The sequence below is a fragment of the Hevea brasiliensis genome, chromosome 6, assembly GCF_030052815.1.
Source record: "Hevea brasiliensis isolate MT/VB/25A 57/8 chromosome 6, ASM3005281v1, whole genome shotgun sequence".
Classification (NCBI taxonomy): Eukaryota; Viridiplantae; Streptophyta; class Magnoliopsida; order Malpighiales; family Euphorbiaceae; genus Hevea; species Hevea brasiliensis.
The window spans coordinates 100,143,962-100,161,403 of NC_079498.1; the positions used below are offsets into that span (position 1 = coordinate 100,143,962).

General features: G+C 31.7%; 1 protein-coding gene across 7 annotated transcripts; it reads left to right on the plus strand.

The window, feature by feature from the left end:
- The first annotated feature begins 8,245 nt into the window (after nucleotides 1-8,245).
- Nucleotides 8,246-15,717, plus strand: LOC110651125 (mediator of RNA polymerase II transcription subunit 15a). Of its 7 annotated transcripts, XM_058148780.1 has the most exons (9): nucleotides 8,259-8,400; nucleotides 9,241-9,310; nucleotides 9,416-9,468; nucleotides 9,721-10,294; nucleotides 10,761-10,831; nucleotides 13,646-13,711; nucleotides 13,954-14,024; nucleotides 14,762-14,873; nucleotides 15,270-15,652. In XM_058148780.1, the coding sequence occupies exons 4-9, from the start codon at nucleotides 9,991-9,993 to the stop codon at nucleotides 15,330-15,332; spliced, it is 687 nt and encodes a 228-aa protein (XP_058004763.1). In that variant the 5' UTR covers nucleotides 8,259-8,400; nucleotides 9,241-9,310; nucleotides 9,416-9,468; nucleotides 9,721-9,990; the 3' UTR covers nucleotides 15,333-15,652. The 7 variants fall into 7 exon arrangements, with proteins under 7 accessions (XP_058004759.1, XP_058004761.1, XP_058004760.1 ...); XM_058148776.1 differs by lacking the exons at nucleotides 9,241-9,310; nucleotides 9,416-9,468 and adding an exon at nucleotides 15,659-15,717 and having other exon boundaries at nucleotides 8,246-8,400; nucleotides 15,270-15,360; XM_058148778.1 differs by lacking the exons at nucleotides 9,241-9,310; nucleotides 9,416-9,468 and having other exon boundaries at nucleotides 8,246-8,400; nucleotides 15,270-15,360; nucleotides 15,474-15,652.
- The last annotated feature ends 1,725 nt before the right edge of the window (nucleotides 15,718-17,442 follow it).

Here is a 17,442-nt window from a genome sequence, read left to right on the forward strand (position 1 = left end):
CTCTCAATCTTTTTTTTCTTCTCTCTCTCTCTTCTAAATTTCCCTTTCTTTGCATCAATGAACTTAATTTTCTGCTTTTATAATTGAAATTCGAGTTCTAAATTTTATAATTCTAGAAATCATTTTATTATTAATAAATTAAAATTCATTGATTATGCTCGACTTATTTGGAAGAAGGAAGATTAGAGAAGAGAGGGGACAGTGGTGATGATTGAAAATAAATAAATTCAAATTTGATTTTGAGTTTATTTTTTATTTTTAAAATTTTTAAATGTGTTCTCTTATATTATAGTTTGCATAATAATCTCTTATATTTATTAAAAAAAGAAATTGATCTTTATTTTATTAGGATTTGATTAATGATCTTGAACAAAAAAAATTTAGTTAATAACAATATAGATCATTTATAATTATATTTTTAAAATATATCAAAAAACATAATTTACTTCATATATTTTTATTAATAAACTTGTGTTTTTTTTAGTTAAAATTTATTATTAACTCAACTCAACTAAGCTTTTATCCCAAAAATTTATTGGGGTCGGCTATATGGATTCTCTTTATCCACTCTAAACGATTTTGAGTTAAATCCTCGGAAATGTGTAATCCATTTAGTTTATGTTGTACTACTCTCTTCCAATTCAGTTTAGATCTACCCCTTCTTTTCTTTCTATCCTCTAACTCAATGTGCTCTACTTGTCTAACTGGAACCTCCGTATGTCTACGTTTCATATGACCAAACCACCTCAATCTCCCTTCTCTCAACTTATCCTCAATTGGCACTACTCTTACCTTTTCTTTAATACTCTCATTATGGACTTTATCTAATCTAGTATGGTCACTTATTCACCTTAACATTCTCATCTCCGCAATTCTTATCTTAAACACATATAACTCCTTCATTGTCCAACACTCACTACCATATAACATGGTCGGTTTTATGATAGTACGGTAAAATTTTCCTTTTAACTTGTTAGGAATCTTGCGATCACATAAAACTCTCGTGGCACGTCTCCTCACATTCCCCATCTACTTGAAGAATTAAGCCAATATATTTAAAGTGATTACTTTGGGGCAATACCATTTCATTCAAATTAACTCATTCCCTATCATCAGTTCGGCCTTCACTGAGCTGGCATGTAACACTCCTAATTTTTAAATAATTATTTTATATATAAATATAAATATTTTAGTCTAACTCCTAGTATTGTGGGTTTTGCGTAGGCACTTTCATTTTGTGGCAATTTGACCATCGCCCGGATCTATAATTTCGAGCCGACCAGATAAGTTGCTGGAATCACTTCGGAACCGGGTCAAGATTATAAGCTACCCCACCATTTTCAGAAGTCCCGGATACATTTTCAGTATCAAAATTGGCGTAAGTAAGCCCGAACCCAAAGTTCCCTTAATTATTTAGTTTCAAGTTTAGATTAAAAATCCATAAAATATTCGTGGGTAGTTAGAAAATTATAATTTATTTTGTATTAGCTTAGTAATATTGCTAAGGACAGCGGGGTGAAATTTTAGAATTTTTAGAGCTCATTTGGGTAGTTTTTGCAAAAGAGTTAATTGTAGAGACTAAATGATAATTTTTCAAATTGTGGTTATCGACTGTTTGGATGTACCCAGGAGGGGATGTGATTGAGTTGTGGTTATGAGACTTGTGGATATAGAAGTGTATTTTGAGCCATTTTGCAGGTTGGGTAGGTCCTAGGTATAGGGGAGACTCTGCCGGATTTTCGGCACGACTTAGGGTGTTTTTGGTTCTTTTTAAGCTTGTATTGAGTTGATTATATTAAATAATTATAATAAAATTGTCAGGTGAGCCAGGACAGCTTTCCTCCTCCTCTCAGCCACCTCAGTGACCTTGGTTCACGTCTGTGAGTAGAATATTGATTTTAATTATAATTTCAATATTATTATATATTTAAGGCATGTCCATGCATCATCTATAAATATATTTATGTAGTTAAATACTAGGCACGTCTTATGTTGCATCTTTGGTTGATGAAATGTTTATAGATGTTATTTTATGGTAGTTTGGAACAGTGTGCGTGTGTTGGCGTGCATATGGTTTGTGGTATTGGTTATGGACAGGACGGGTAGGCACGGCTGGAGCTTGACTCACTGAGACCCGATTCTTTATGGATAAGTTGGGGTAGGCACGACTCGAGATGATCTCGCTGGCCCTCGCATTTGGTTTATTAAGCGAAAGTCCAGCTTGAGAGATACTCGCTGGCAGAGGTTGGATTAAGAGAGCTGTATAGGGGATTAGCTCCCGTATATGTACTATTTGAATATTATATGGGTGTGTGAGTGCTCCAAATTACCTTTTTGCTGTTATGATGTGATTTGTATGAAAATTATGATGGTGTTGCATTCCACTATTTAGGATGTATTAGCTTTAGATAGCTATAGAAATTGTAGTTAAAATCGGTATTTTACTCTCTGAGTCGAACGCTCACTTCTGTTCACACTATTTTTCCAAGATACAAGAGATTTCTTGTGAGTTTTAACCCGCCTATCTCTTTCACAGGTCATTTAGTAGTATTTGCTATGTTTTGTATAGCTTTACTAAATTCTAGAACTTCGCATATATTAGAAGTATTTTATTTGATTTGGATCTGTAATATAACACTGTGTTGGATCTGTAAACCTATTAAATGCATGTATGATTGGATTGGATGAGGGAGCTGAACTCCCATTTGATTTTATGACATGATGAGTATGTGAGGATGAGCTGAGCTCCCCAAATTAATATATATTGTGCTTACAGGTCGGGTGAGTCAAAAACTCCTCGTTGGTGGTCCATATTATGGTCAGACTCTGTCCGGTTATTTTCTTGAAATTGGACTCAATATGGGCCTTAGGATTGGGTTTAAGAATAATTAGGCTTAATACGGGCCTCGGGGGCTTTAGGCTGGCCCAAGTCCTAGTGTCGGTTCAGCCTATAGGTTTGATTATGACATGGCAATGCATATATTCTGTCTTCGTTCTATTTAACTTGAAGTCCTTTGACTCAAGAGTACTTCTCCAAAGCTCTACCTTTCTATTGACTTATTCTCGCGTCTCATCTATTAGAACTATATCATCCACAAACATCATACACCAAGGAATACTCTCTTGTATATGTTTCGTCAATTCATCTAGAACTAATGTAAAAAGGTAAGGGTTTACAGCTGAATCTTGGTGTAATCCAATTCAGATTGAAAAATCTCTTGTATCCCCTCCTACTGTGTACACAATAGTAGTTGCTCCTTCATACATATCTTTCAATACTTGTATGTACCTAATAAATACTCTCGTTTATTCTAAAACTCTCCACAAGACATTTCTCGGAACTGTCACACCTTACTCCTCTGTAAGGCATAACATGATCCCGTAATATACCTAATGAATTACCAACTTCGTCTACTGATAACCCATTAAATACACTACAAGGGATTTTAAAACTTTTCTTACTTCTTTTTATAGTGGTGAGCATAATTTACAGGTGTTAAAAAAAATTTTTGAACTAAAATGAAACAGCTAACACATTTAAAGAATTAACAATTTCTGTAAAAATTTTGGCGGAGTGCCATATGTATTTTGAATAAAACAGTTCTTCAAAAACCTGTAAAAAGCACTCAAATATAGTTCTCAATCTCAACTCCAACATTTAATCAACACAATATGTTTCTCAACTCAAATCCACAATAATTTTTCAATACTTTCAAAAGCTGAGATAAAAGAAATATATCACAATATTTACAAACCAAAATAATTTACAATTTATTTTACAACTTCAATGTACAATTTTAATTTACAACTGCTCAAAACCAAGAACACTATATACATACAGTGAACATACATTATAATACAAAATGCAAAATATGATATACTTAATAGACCCGATGAACTCTCAATATAGCATTAGCAGCCTAGTCTGCTGCCCTGTCAGTCTGTCTACCTGCGACAGCAATGAAAAGCTATCGCTGAGTAAAATTTACTCAGTGGTGCACAATAACAATTTGAAATGCGATATATAAATCTTTTATTGACAATTCACAAATCAAATGATTCACAATTCCATTTCGCAATTTACAAAGTTCATATAACGCAAATTTGATCAAATAACTGAATAATATTGTTTTGCCAATTAATAACACAATTTGATCAAATAACTGAATAATACAGTTTTGCTAATCAATAACACAATTTGATCAAATAACTGAATAATACAGTTTTGCCAATCAATAACACAATTTAGGCCATGACACAATTTTTTCGCACATGCCGTGTTGTACACCACGACATGACACACTCACCCCAATAATCGAAATCAATGAGGGAGGAAGCTAGCTAAATAATAAGTATTCATCCACACTCACCCCAGACTGGCAAGTCAAAGAGGGAGGAACATAATCACACTCACCCCATAAATGGAGGAGAAACATAGTAACATTGTCATGCCAAGTGTGAATCAAAACAATTTCAAATCACAATTTTTCATACACACCACAAATCACATTTTATCCCAAAATTTCCATTTGCAAAGTTGGCAACACAATAATTTCCAAATAATATTCCCAAAACCAAAACAATAAAAAATTATTCATAACTCATTTCTCCAAATAAATTTACTAGTAAAAGTAGTGAATATAAAAGTATTATGCACGGACACAATTTTAAAACTATAATGTTCAATTAAATTTTTAAGTAGAAAATGAGAAACCAAAATTATTGTGCACAACACAATTTAAAACAATAACATACAAATAATCATAGTTTATTTCAATTGAAAAATTCAAAAGAAATAACTATTGTGCACAAACCTCTGATATATGCCTCTTGGCCCTGACTTAGTGTTCCTTACGCTTCTCAATATCCTTTTCAACTGAAACACACAATTTAAAGTGTTTCAGTACTCAATGAATTTGTTTCTAACAATAAAATCCAATATTTAAATTTTCTTGGTACTATTCCCTTCAATTCATTTCATTAGTCAACCTATAATGTTGACCCTTGATGCACTCTAAGTGAGTCAATTCTAATATTACCAATATATCATATTTTATAGCCTTTTAGCATTGGTACATGTTACCAAATTCATTTTCAAGTATATTGCATTTTATTGCAATTTGCCGGATTTCGGTATACTAATTTGACCTAGTCGAATGACTTAGTTCCCTCAGTTTTCGGGTTTCGGTCAAAACTACAAACTTGTATATCTATGTCTTATTGCACGCGTAGCAAAATTTCAGGTCATTCTGAGTTATGTAGACCAAGTTATGGTCATTTTACTATTGCTGGTCAGAATGTACCAAAATTGGTCACTTTAGGTCATTTAAGGTCATTTTAGGTTCGGCCAGTTTTTGGACCTGAACTTGTGCAAGCTATTTGGCTTGGTTCTGGCCATTTCTGGGCTTTGGTGTCTCATAAGAATTGCAGATATATGTCTTAACTATTCATGGTAAAAATTTCAGGTCAATTGGACCTGTTTTGAGTGAGTTATGGCCAAAATACTAACTGCTGTCCAAATGGTCAATTTTCAGGCCTTAAATGCACTAATCCGGATTTGGTCATTTTTCAAGTTACCTTCCAAGCAGAATTTTGGTAAGCTTCCTTCATGAAAGTTGGCACATTTTGTGCCTAGTTTCACCTCCAATTGGTCTCATACTAATTGGAGCCACACACTTAAGGTTCTAGGCCAAAATACACACTGTCCTATTGCAACACTCTTCATCACATACCAAATACACTTTTAACACTTACCAAGTTACACATTCATGCCATTTCTGTTTTGTACCATAACATAGACACATTTCACAACACTTTTTTTGTCATTTTAGCAGCTTATAACCACACTTAATATGCACCTTATAGTACAGAATTTACCAAATCCAATTTACACACAATTTAACTACATAATATGGCTCATTTACATGTCCAAACCCAAACCCTCATATACATACACAAGCTGCCATAACAAGCACCATAATTCAACAATAATATTTCACAAACCAAACCATGAAACAACATTTTTATGGTCCACACTTCAAATTGCCGATTCATACATCTCTCCCAATTAACTTCCAAGCTTCCAAAATTAAGTATACATTCACATACATCTAATATACATCACCCATCTTATTCCTACACACATAAATACTTCATCAATACTTTAATCTACTATTTACATACAAGGATAAACTGTCATTAAGGAGTTTCCATGGCTGCCAAAAATATACATCTCCCTTTAAACATCAAACCTCAAAAATCTTTCCACAATTCAAGTACCCATAACATCCACACAAACTTTAATGAAGCAAGCATCAAAAATACCTACTTACCACTTTGGAAACTCTTCAAAACTTCACCAAAACTTGATCTTCTTGCTGCCTATCTACTGCCCAAGGTGTATGGACAACTTTTAATGAAGGAAAGTGCAAAGAAAGAAGCTTGGATCATGCTTGCATGGAGCTTCAAAACCATGCGGCCATGGAGTTCTTCATTCCTCCATTTTCGGCTGAATTTGAGAGATTGACGAAGAAGATAAATCTGCTGTCCTAAATGAAGAGTAAGTAGTCCACTTAGGTGAGTTAGTAGAGCACTATATAAGATTTAATATTAATTTAATCTAAAGTTTCATTTTCCCTCATTTAACTCTCAATTTTTGCTATTTACATTAGGTACCACCAATTAAATTTTTCATGACATTTTCCAAGTGTAATATCATGTATTTTTAATGGACATTTAGGTCAAAAGACAACTCGGGGTGTCAAATGACCACAATGCCACTGTTCGGGTTGCATTCCCGATTTTTCGGTAACACCGAGTTTTGTCCGTTTTCTCGATTTCTCACTTTTCTTTGTACTAATTAATTAATTTTTCTTTGATATTTCTAATGGTATTTATACTTCAATAGGCATTTATTTAAGTCCTAAAAATATTTTCCAGGGTTTCTCGCGGTCCAGGGCTAGTCAACGGTCCACGCCGCAACTTTCCGGTGCGGTCACCCATCGCTAGGGTTCTCGGCTCGTTTAACTTGGTTACATTTCATTGCTATTATTTTTCTTTTATTTTTCTTGTATTTTCTTTTCTTGTATTTAATTATTTTATGTCTCCTCATCCATATTTAAGTGTAGTTCTAGGCATTCTAGCTGTCCGGACAGACACTGGTCACCGGAGCAGTAGAACGCACTACCGAACATAGGGGTGTTACAGGAACACTATCATAAGCCTTTTCCAAAATGATAAAAACTATATGTAGATCTTTATTCACATCTCTATATTTCTCCATCAAGCTTCTAATGAGAAAGATCGCTTCCATAGTTAAACAAAAGCCTTTTCCAAATCGATAAAAACCATATGTAGATCTTTCTTTACATCTCTATATTTCTCTATCAAGCTTCTAATGAGAAAGATCGCTTTCATAGTTGAATGACCGGGCATAAAGCCAAATTGATTAGGAGAGATAAAAGTGTCATGACGTAGTCGATGTTCCACAACTCTCTCCTATAACTTCATAGTATGGCTCATAAGTTAATTCCCCTATAGTTTGAGTAATTTTGTATGTCTTCTTTATTTTTAAAAATAGGTACTAAAATACTCCTCCTCCATTCATCAGGCATTTTCTTTGAGTTTATAATCTTATTAAATAATTTAGTTAACCATGACACTCCTATAGCTCCCAAACACTTCCACACTTCAATTGGTATTTACTCAATCATATAAATAAGGTAGTCAATTTAAATTTAGAGATTAAATTATTATAAATATTAAAATTATATAAATCAAATAATTACAAAAATTGAAATATAATAAATTAAATCATTACAATTTTTAATTTAATAACCATCAACTTTAATATAAAGACTATTTTATTAAGTTAAATATATATATAAAAAATTAGTTTATTGATCTTTAAAAATAAGTGGATTACACTATATTTTTTTTATCTCGTTTCAAAGACTCTTATAAAAATGACATTTAAATACGTTTTTAATAAATATTAATAAATTTTGCACATATTACAATTTTTTAAAAGTAAACTTACATAAAAAAAATTTAAAACTTACATAAATGTTTTTGTTATATATTAATTATTATTATTATTATTATTATTATTATTTTGAAAATATTATTATTATTATTATTATTATTATAAATTTATGAAAAATATAAAGAAAAATATCATAATACATATTGAAATATAATTTATTAAAAAATAATTTTACTAAATAAAGCAATAAAAATCATGAATTTTATATAAGACAATTGTTGTCTTTCTTTAATTCTCTCTTTCTCATTACCGTCCATCTTGCCGCAAGATAGGACGGATTCTGATTGGGGATCGCCTGCTCGTGCGTCCCGCTGCAGTGAGTGGATCTCTAGCTGCCTACTCGTCCTTCCCGCACAGTGAGTGTGTTTTCAATTTTTAGTTCATGGACGTTTGGATTTCACTACATAGGTGTTTGGATTTCATGTTATTGTTATTTTTCCTGCACAGATGTTATTTTGTTTCCATGTTTGGGTTATTGTTTTCCCATGTTCTGTCACAGATGTTTTGGTTATTTTTCGTTTCACAGATGTTTGGCTTACTGTTAAAATGGGTATAATTAAATTTCGTTGCACAGATTTATTATTTTGTTTCCGAATGATATAATTTATTAAAGGGTATATTTAGATTAGTGTGTAAAACGACTATTGAGGTAGATTATCGTCTTTCTTGGTGTACCGCTGCACAGATTCTAAAACTCTCCTTGAACTTCTTATACTTTACAGGTTAGAACCGCATTTATGGCCATTTATTAAATTTATTATTATTAAATTTTATTAAATAAAATGTTGCTTGATAGGGTGATCACAATTCATTAAATTTTAATAGATGTTGACATGCTGTTGGCTTATGCTGGATATGTTTCTGCCTTCTTCAAGTGCAATATTCTAATTCTTTTTTTTTCAAATTTAGTTTTAAAGGTATACAAGGAATATTCATCTTGCCTTGGGATTTTGGAGTTTCAAGATTATGTTTCTATGAATTCTTTTAGAAGATTAGTCTTTTATTTATGAACTTCTTGTTGTTTTTATAATTTGTGATTAAATGTGTTGTTATTTGGCATGTTTGATACAATTTATGTATTATGATTAAATTTTTTTTTATTATTTTTTATGTATTTTGTTTGTTTGAATTATATAAACTTTGGTGACCATTTAGTTTGATATGTTTAATTGTTTCTTAAAATTTTTCATTTGCAGAACTATTTAAATTTCTCCAAAGTTTAGGGTTTGGGTTCTGGTATCTGATCTGTTTATCTAGTGGATTCAGGTACTTTAAAATTCGTGGGTACCTTACCCATTGCCATCCTTAAATTTGCATTTAGGAGATTCAAGTTTGATGTCCCTTAGTGATTGTGATGTGATGATAATGTAGAGCAATTGAAGTAAAGGCTGAGCTGCCCATCCATGGCAGTTAATGAAAAAACTGTGAGCATTGATAAGCCAGCTAGGGGTATATATGTATATGTACTGAATTTATATACATGCTTTATTTCTCTCTCTCTCTCTGAAAATTTAAATATTATTTCAGAAAGTTTGCAGATCAAAAAGGACACTCTTATCCCAAAAATTTTAGCATCTTAACCCACATTAAACTGAAGAATTTAATTTTGTATATTGTTCCCATTGTTTTGAAGAGAGTGATTATAATGAGCTAAACTCTCTTTCAAATGTCACCAGTATGCAGCAAAATCAGTTAATTGGGCAACAATACAATTTTGGAGACATGCAGTAGCAGCAGCAGCAGCAGCAGCAGCAAAGATTGCTGGGGCAACACAATAACGATCAAAATCTGCAGCAGCAGCAACAGTTAATGGCTCAGCAGCATAACCTCTTGATTATGCATCAACAGCAATTAGGCTCTCAGCATCAGCAACAGCAGCATTTGCTTGGAACCCAGCCTGACAACTCAAGCATGCAAAGTTGCAAACTAATCAGCACTCTGTACACATGCTGCAACAGCCCAAGGTTCCATGGCTGCAGGAAACTGCAACTAATTTGTTGCCAACTCAAGGCCAGCAGTCACAATCACAGCTTCCACAGCAGCAATTGATGTCACAGATTCAATCACTGCCGACACAATTTCAACAACAGCTGGATTTGCAAGAGCAGTCTAATCCATTGCAACAAGATCTGCTGCCAAGGCTCCAAGCATCAAGTCAAGCACCAGCTTCCTTGCTTCAACAGCAGATTGTAATTGATCAACAAAAGCAATTGTATCAATCACAAAGGCCTCTCCCAGAGACATCATCAAGTATTTAATTATTTCTTCACAGTTCCTAGTCATGTTTTAACCCTGTTTTTGCAATTTTGTGCTTTCATATTTATTTATCGTACACATCCCAACATAAACATCTGGAAGATATGAGAATGGTTTGAGCAATTTTTATCCATTTGACATAGCTTTATGTGCTGGTGACATTGCTGTTACTTATTGAAATCATTATAACCACTATTAATCTTTTCAGTTGTTAAAGTGTGTGCTGAAATTGATTTATGGATAAAGTTTCCTAACCCATCAATGCTTCATCATATACTTTGTAGCAGTTTTGGTGGTTGCACATGTTTTAATTTCACTTGCATTGCATGATGCATCTCAATTGATCTCTCTGTTCCTGCAACTGTACTTTCCTTTGATGAAGATTTTTTTGTGGAGCTTATATAGAATGTGCAAGTTTTAGTTAGACATACATGTGTATGTATTTGTTTTATTTTTGCAGCATCTCTTCATTTGACAGCACAAACCATACATGCAAACAGAGGTGATTGGCAAGAGGAAGTTTACCAAAAGGTGTTTTTAATGACTTAGTGTGTTCAAGGAAGTTTCTTTGTCAAATCGTCATAGGACCAAATTTAAGGGAGGTCTGTAAGTATTGGTTTGGAAATCGTTGTGATTAGCTGGTAATGATCATAATCATTGTGACAGCAAGAAATAAGCAATAACAGACTACCGGTGTATAAAACTTCACCTTTTAAGGTCATTCATTTATTCATTTGCTACTAGTTTGGTTAGAGCAACAAAATCTTATGTTGCTTTTTCCCCTAAAACTTTTATTTTATATTTGAATCCTTTTGCACATGCATTATTTTATTCCATGTTTTTACTGTAGCTCAGTTCAGTCAATACTTTATAGTTGTGATTTATAATGAAATTCATAATTTGTTATTAGTTATATTCTCAAACAGATGAATTCTAAAGATGAAAGATTAGTAGAAGAAAAAGTGAATGTGTTCCATTGAATCATGAACACAGGCCTTTGAAAAGTTATATGAGAAACTTGGAACTAAAGAAGGGGAGAAAGATATTTATAGATTAGCAAGGAGGAGAGAAAGGAAATGTCAAGATCTCAATTAAGTTAGGTGCATTAAGGATAAAGAAGGAAAAGTGTTGGTGAAAGATGAGGACATTAAAGAAAGATGGAGAAATTATTTTAATGATATCTTTAATAATAGTCAAAATGGTAATAGCGTGAATATAGATTATAAAACAATAGAAAAGAATGTGAATTATACTAGAAGGATTAGATCTTTAGAAGTAAAGGAAGCACTTAAGAGAATGAAAGTGGGTAAAGCCTGTGGACTCGATAAAATATCAATTGAAGTGTGGAAGTATTTGGGAGATATGGGAGTGGCATGGTTAACTAAATTATTTAATAAGATTCTAAACTCAAAGAAAATGTCTGATGAATGGAGGAAGAGTATTTTAGTACCTATTTTTAAAAATAAGGGAGACATACAGAGTTGCTCAAACTATAGGGGAAATAAACTCATGAGCCATACTATGAAGTTGTGGGAGAGAGTTGTGGAGCATCGACTACGTCATGATACTTCTATCTCTCTCAATCAATTTGGTTTCATGCCCGGTCGTTCAACTATGGAAGCGATCTTTCTCATTAGAAGCTTGATGGAGAAATATAGAGATGTGAAGAAAGATCTACATATAGTTTTTATTGATTTGGAGAAGGCTTATGATAGTGTTCTAAGAGAGGTCTTATGGAATGTGTTAGAACAAAAGAGGGTATTTATTAGGTACATACAAGTATTGAAAGATATGTATAAAGGAGCAACTATTATTGTGCGCACAATGGGAGGGGATGCAAGAGATTTTCCGATCTCAATTGGATTACACCAAGGATCAGCCATAAGCCCTTACCTTTTTACATTAGTTTTAGATGAACTGACGAAACATATACAAGAGAGTATTCCTTGGTGCATGATGTTTGCGGATGATATTGTTCTGATAGATGAGACACGAGAAGGAGTCAATAGAAAGCTAGAACTTTGGAGAAGTACTCTAGAGTTAAAGGGTTTTAAGTTAAGTAGAACGAAGACAGAATACATGCATTGCAAGTTCGGTGAAGGCCAGGTGATAGGGAAGGAGTTAGTTTGAATGGGTGATCGCCCAAAGTAATCACTTTAAATATCTAGGCTCAGTCCTTCAAGTAGATGGGGGATGTGAGGAGGATGTTAGTCATAGGATTAAAGCCGGATGGTTTAAGTGGAGACGTGCCACGGGAGTTTTATGTGATAGTAAGATTCCCAATAAATTGAAAGGAAAATTTTACCGTACAGCCATACGACCGGCTATGTTATATGGTAGTGAGTGTTGGGCACTGAAAGAGTCGTATGCATCTAAGTTAAGAGTTGCAGAGATGAGAATGTTAAGGTGGATGAGTGGCCATACTAGACTAGATAAAGTCCGTAATTAGAGTATTAGAGAAAAGGTAGGAGTGGTGCCAATTGAAGATAAGTTGAGAGAAGGGAGATTGAGGTGGTTTGGTCATGTGAAGCGTAGACATACGGAGGCTCCAGTTAGACAAGTAGAGCACATTAAGTTAGAGGATAGAAAGAAAAAAAGGTGTAGATCTAAATTGACTTGGAGGAGAGTGGTACAACATGATCTAGAAGCATTACACATTTTTTAGGATTTAACCCAAAATCGTTCAGAATGGAGAAAGCGAATCCATATAGTCGACCCCAAATTTTTGGGATAAAGGCTTAGTTGAGTTGAGTTGAGTTGAGTTGAGTATCTGTATATTTGATCAAGGCAAAAACTCTTTTGATGCTTAGGAGAGAAAAGAATACAAATGATCTCAATTTTAATGTTATGATAACTTATACAGAAAATTCAAGATTTATATGGATAATAGATTAAAGGTGTTTATCACAATTGGCACTCCAAAATTTTTGACATCTGTTTGTCCTTAGCAAATATAAAACCAGGCATTAATCAAATAAGCTCAATTTTCAATTTTTTTTTTCCATTTTATGTAAACAAATATGCCTTGTCAAGTGTCTGGTATTGATATCCTCTTCTACTGTTTTAATCTATACCTTTTAGCTGTCTTTATATTTTCTTTGATTCTTTATGCAAGTGTCGCTGAAACACTTAATTTTCATATAACTAAGACAAAAAAATGAAACCCATCAGACCCATTTTAATAGATTTTGTTTTTCTTTTTGATATGGTTGAATTTACTGATATATCCCTATATTTTTTTTTTATATTTACTCATTTCCCCACGTTTCTATATTTTTGAAAATGCCGTTTCTCCGTGTCCGTTTCCACCTTTCCCTATGTCCATGTTTCCGTTTCCGTGCTCAGGATAATGTGGCCAATCCAGTGCAATCCAACTCTAGTGTCTGTAGCAATGAACTCCAGGTTCAGCAGGTAATAACATGAAAGATGGTATTTTTACATTTCAACCCATTCTGTTGCTGTCTCCACTTCTTGTGCTCTTGAAATGATGAAGGGTAACTTTGTCATTTTATGGGTTATTCCAAATTTGAAGGATTGGTTTTGATATTTGCATTGTCACTTCTGGAAAAGTTTTTTAGCTTGTGAGTTGAAGTAAAGAACTTGCTTTTGTTTGTGTTATTAATTTATTTTCTAATTTTTTGTGTGAAGTGTAGAATCGGATGGATCCCAATGATTGGAGAGTTCACTGGCGGCCTGATTCGCGTGAAGGAATTATCAACAAGATGTAAGTGTTCTTCTGTATTGTGGGGTATATGGTTCTGCTGATTGCATTTAGGAGATTCAATTTTGATGTGTTAATAATTTACTTTCTCTACCAAACTGAAAAAATTTTAAATAAAGTAAAAGGGAAAAATTAGGTTGTGGTGTTGCAACAAAGCTAAATGCTCTTTCAAACTAAAAGTGCTTGTAATGAAGTTCCTACTTGTGTTTTCAAAATATTGAACTTTATGTTAGTATGTTGCTACTGGAATTGCAAATTTGGAATCCTTCCATGTTCTTGAGAAACATTACCCATCATGGTTATGAAATCCCATCTTGGCGTTTGAAGATCAAGTTTTTAGATTTTATTATATACCACTCTTATGAAATAATACAAAAAACCTCCCTTGAAAAACTACATCAAATTGAACCTTGGTTCAACTGTCAATTTTCATACCTAACCACTCTCTTGAAATGAGGAAAAAGAGAAGGGAAAAAAAAAAAAAAACCCTCATGTGACACTATCTTCATCAAAGTGAAACTAAACTGTCGATTTTTTCAAACTAACAGAAGCTTGAGTTTCTTAATCCCCTACCACCAAAAGAGAGGGCAAAGGTAATTAATATTCAAGTATGAATGTATTTAGTGATTTTGATGGCTTGATTCTGACTCTATCAGTGTGATTTACCAATTGGAAATTTTATTGTCCTAATACTTCAATCTCCGTGGCTGATCAATAACTATTATTCTGATGTGTAAAAGAATAGAGACACTAAAGAGGCATGTTTTATTTTCTGGTGAAGAGGGACTGCTAGAACTGAAGAAAATTGCTGAAAGGTTTGAGGAAAAGATTTATGTGCATGCTATAATCAAGGTATTTCCTCAGTGCTTCAGTTCAATGATTTTGATGATCTATACAATCTGCACATGCACACACCAAACAGACATAGCCGTGTGCACGTGCATTCTCATGCATACATGCGTGCATGTGTATATGTGAATCATTGGGTTATTGATCTTACTTACTATTCAAAAGTTATGATCAAATGTGGAAAGTGTAAAAAAAAAAAAAAAATGAATTGCTTGGCTTCACCAGGAAAGATTCTAGCTGGAATGCATGGATGCTTAGCCTCTTTTCACTGAAAAGATGCTAATATTAAAAATTATGCTGGCTTTTTTCCCTCCCACCCCCGTATCCATGTCTGTGTGTGTTTGCACCAACTCATCGTGAAATATAATTACTTTTTTTTTCTCATTGTTTCAATTTCAGTCTGGTTATGAGCGGAAAATAAGTTTTAAGATGCTTACAATGGAGATCAAGCCAAAAAAATAGTGTGCCCAATTAATCCCTGGTTCAGGAGGTAAGTTCATTAAAGAGCATTGCATTTTACATTAAATCCATTCCATTGCAGTCCTCACTTTTTGTGCTTTTCAACTTCAATGGTGGATGGGTGGATTGGTTTCATGAGAGTAGCTGTATGGGCAGCATATCTTGCAGCAGAAATTATCCGAGTATTATGGTTCAGGACTTGCTGCCAATTTGAGCCATCATGATGTAGAACTAGAAGTTGATGCACGAACATCATTGTCGATGTTTTTGTGCAAGGACAAAAACAAAATCAAATTTTCACGTGTGTTTCAACTGCTAATTGACTGCAGGTTGCTAATAATGTAGCCGATTTGCAAGGTGACTCTCTGTCTGCTGCAAGTGCAATAATTAACTTTAAAGAAAGGTTGATGATAATTTAATTATTAGATAAATTTAGACTTTTTGCCAAAAAATGTAAGTTTCTACTGTACCAAAATAATCCAATCATTGAAAAGACTTAAAAAAAATTAAATTACATAATTAAATTCATGGTTTATTATTCAATATAACATAATTTATTAATCTTTATACACAACCCAATCATTTGATAAGAAGCCAAAATAACAAATACTCAATTATTGTTTGAAACTTTGAATTGATATACATAAGACAAAAGCTATAAATTTTATTACAGATAAAAGTTTAATTTGACCTTAAAATTTAGGCTCTATGAAAATCGGTTTTAATAAAAATTATTTTTTAAAAAATATTATCATAAAAAATTATTTTTTAAATATAAAAATATTTTTTATTATTTAATTATAATATTAAATTAATATTATGTATTTATATTATGCATGTATAATTATTTTTACATATTATTAAAACTGTCAAAATTCATATTTAAAAATAAAAAATTATTTTTTCTTAAAAATAGCTTAATTTTCCTTTGATCAAATATATATTTTTTCATTAATCTATTTTATAAGTGTCCAAAATGCTTAGAAAATATAAACAATATTTTCTATAAACCAAAAAAAATAACTAAACATAAAATATATTTTTTTACTCAATAATACTCTAAATATAAAATATTTTAATTTGACATGAAAATGAAAGGCAAGGAACTCACACAATAAAGGAGTGTGTAGGGGCTGCTAGCCTTAAATGGTAAATTTTTATTACAAATACTTTTAAGTTAATCTTTATATACATTCTATGCTCTTTAATGGAGTTTCTTAATCTAGAGACAATGCTTATAAGTTAATTTAAATTTATAAATATTTAAAATTTTAAATAGTTATATGATTGGTTAAATTATTTATAAATAAATGATAAATAATTAATGTATTTAATAAAAAATATTTATAAACTCATTTTATTATTAAAATGATTAAAAATGATATTAAATAAGATCTATAATAAAATTTAAAAAAATTGAATGAGTAGAATATGGTAAAATATTCTATCAAACTAACTTATAAGTGTCAAAATAAAAAAATTAATTTTAACTTATTTTTTTTAATATAAATTCAAAAATTATTATAGATAAATAAATAAATTTATTTTTAAAATTTATAAGCCAGTCAAAACTAAAATTAAGATAAATACTTTCTAACAGTTGAACCAATGATAAATTATATTTGAGCCCTTAATATTTTATAAAATTAATACATGTTTATATTTTTTATTTTTTAATACTGGAATTAAAATATTTATTGAATTTATTGATTTCAATTTTAAATTTTAGGCTGAGATTGAAATAATAGAAGTTGAAATGGTAGTATTTTTTATTTTATTTGTCAATTAAAATTTTATTTTTTATTAATTTTATGATTTGTTGGAAGAAAAATATAAAGATAAATAGATGAAGTAAGGGAAAATGATTTAAGAGATATAGGGAGAATAATCAAATATAAACTTTAATAAAATTTGAAAGAATAAATTATAAACTATCAAATTTAAACACCAAAGCTTGTATTGTATTATTTGAATTTGTCAAATTGATTTAATTAGCTAAATTTAATAATAATAATAATAATAATTGACTATATAAATTATTTTTATATTTAATTGAGCTTCCAAATTAAATAGGAATCTTAAATTGGCCTTTAATCTATTTTATTACAAATCA

Excerpts from the sequence above, each read along its gene's own strand:
- LOC110651125 (XM_058148776.1), top strand. The coding sequence starts at position 9,991 with ATGCTGCAACAGCCCAAGGTTCCATGGCTGCAGGAAACTGCAACTAAT. Across the intron at positions 10,295-10,760 it reads TCTCCCAGAGACATCATCAA|CATCTCTTCATTTGACAGCA; the intron begins GTATTTAATTAT and ends TTATTTTTGCAG. Across the intron at positions 13,712-13,953 it reads ATGAACTCCAGGTTCAGCAG|AATCGGATGGATCCCAATGA; the intron begins GTAATAACATGA and ends TGTGAAGTGTAG.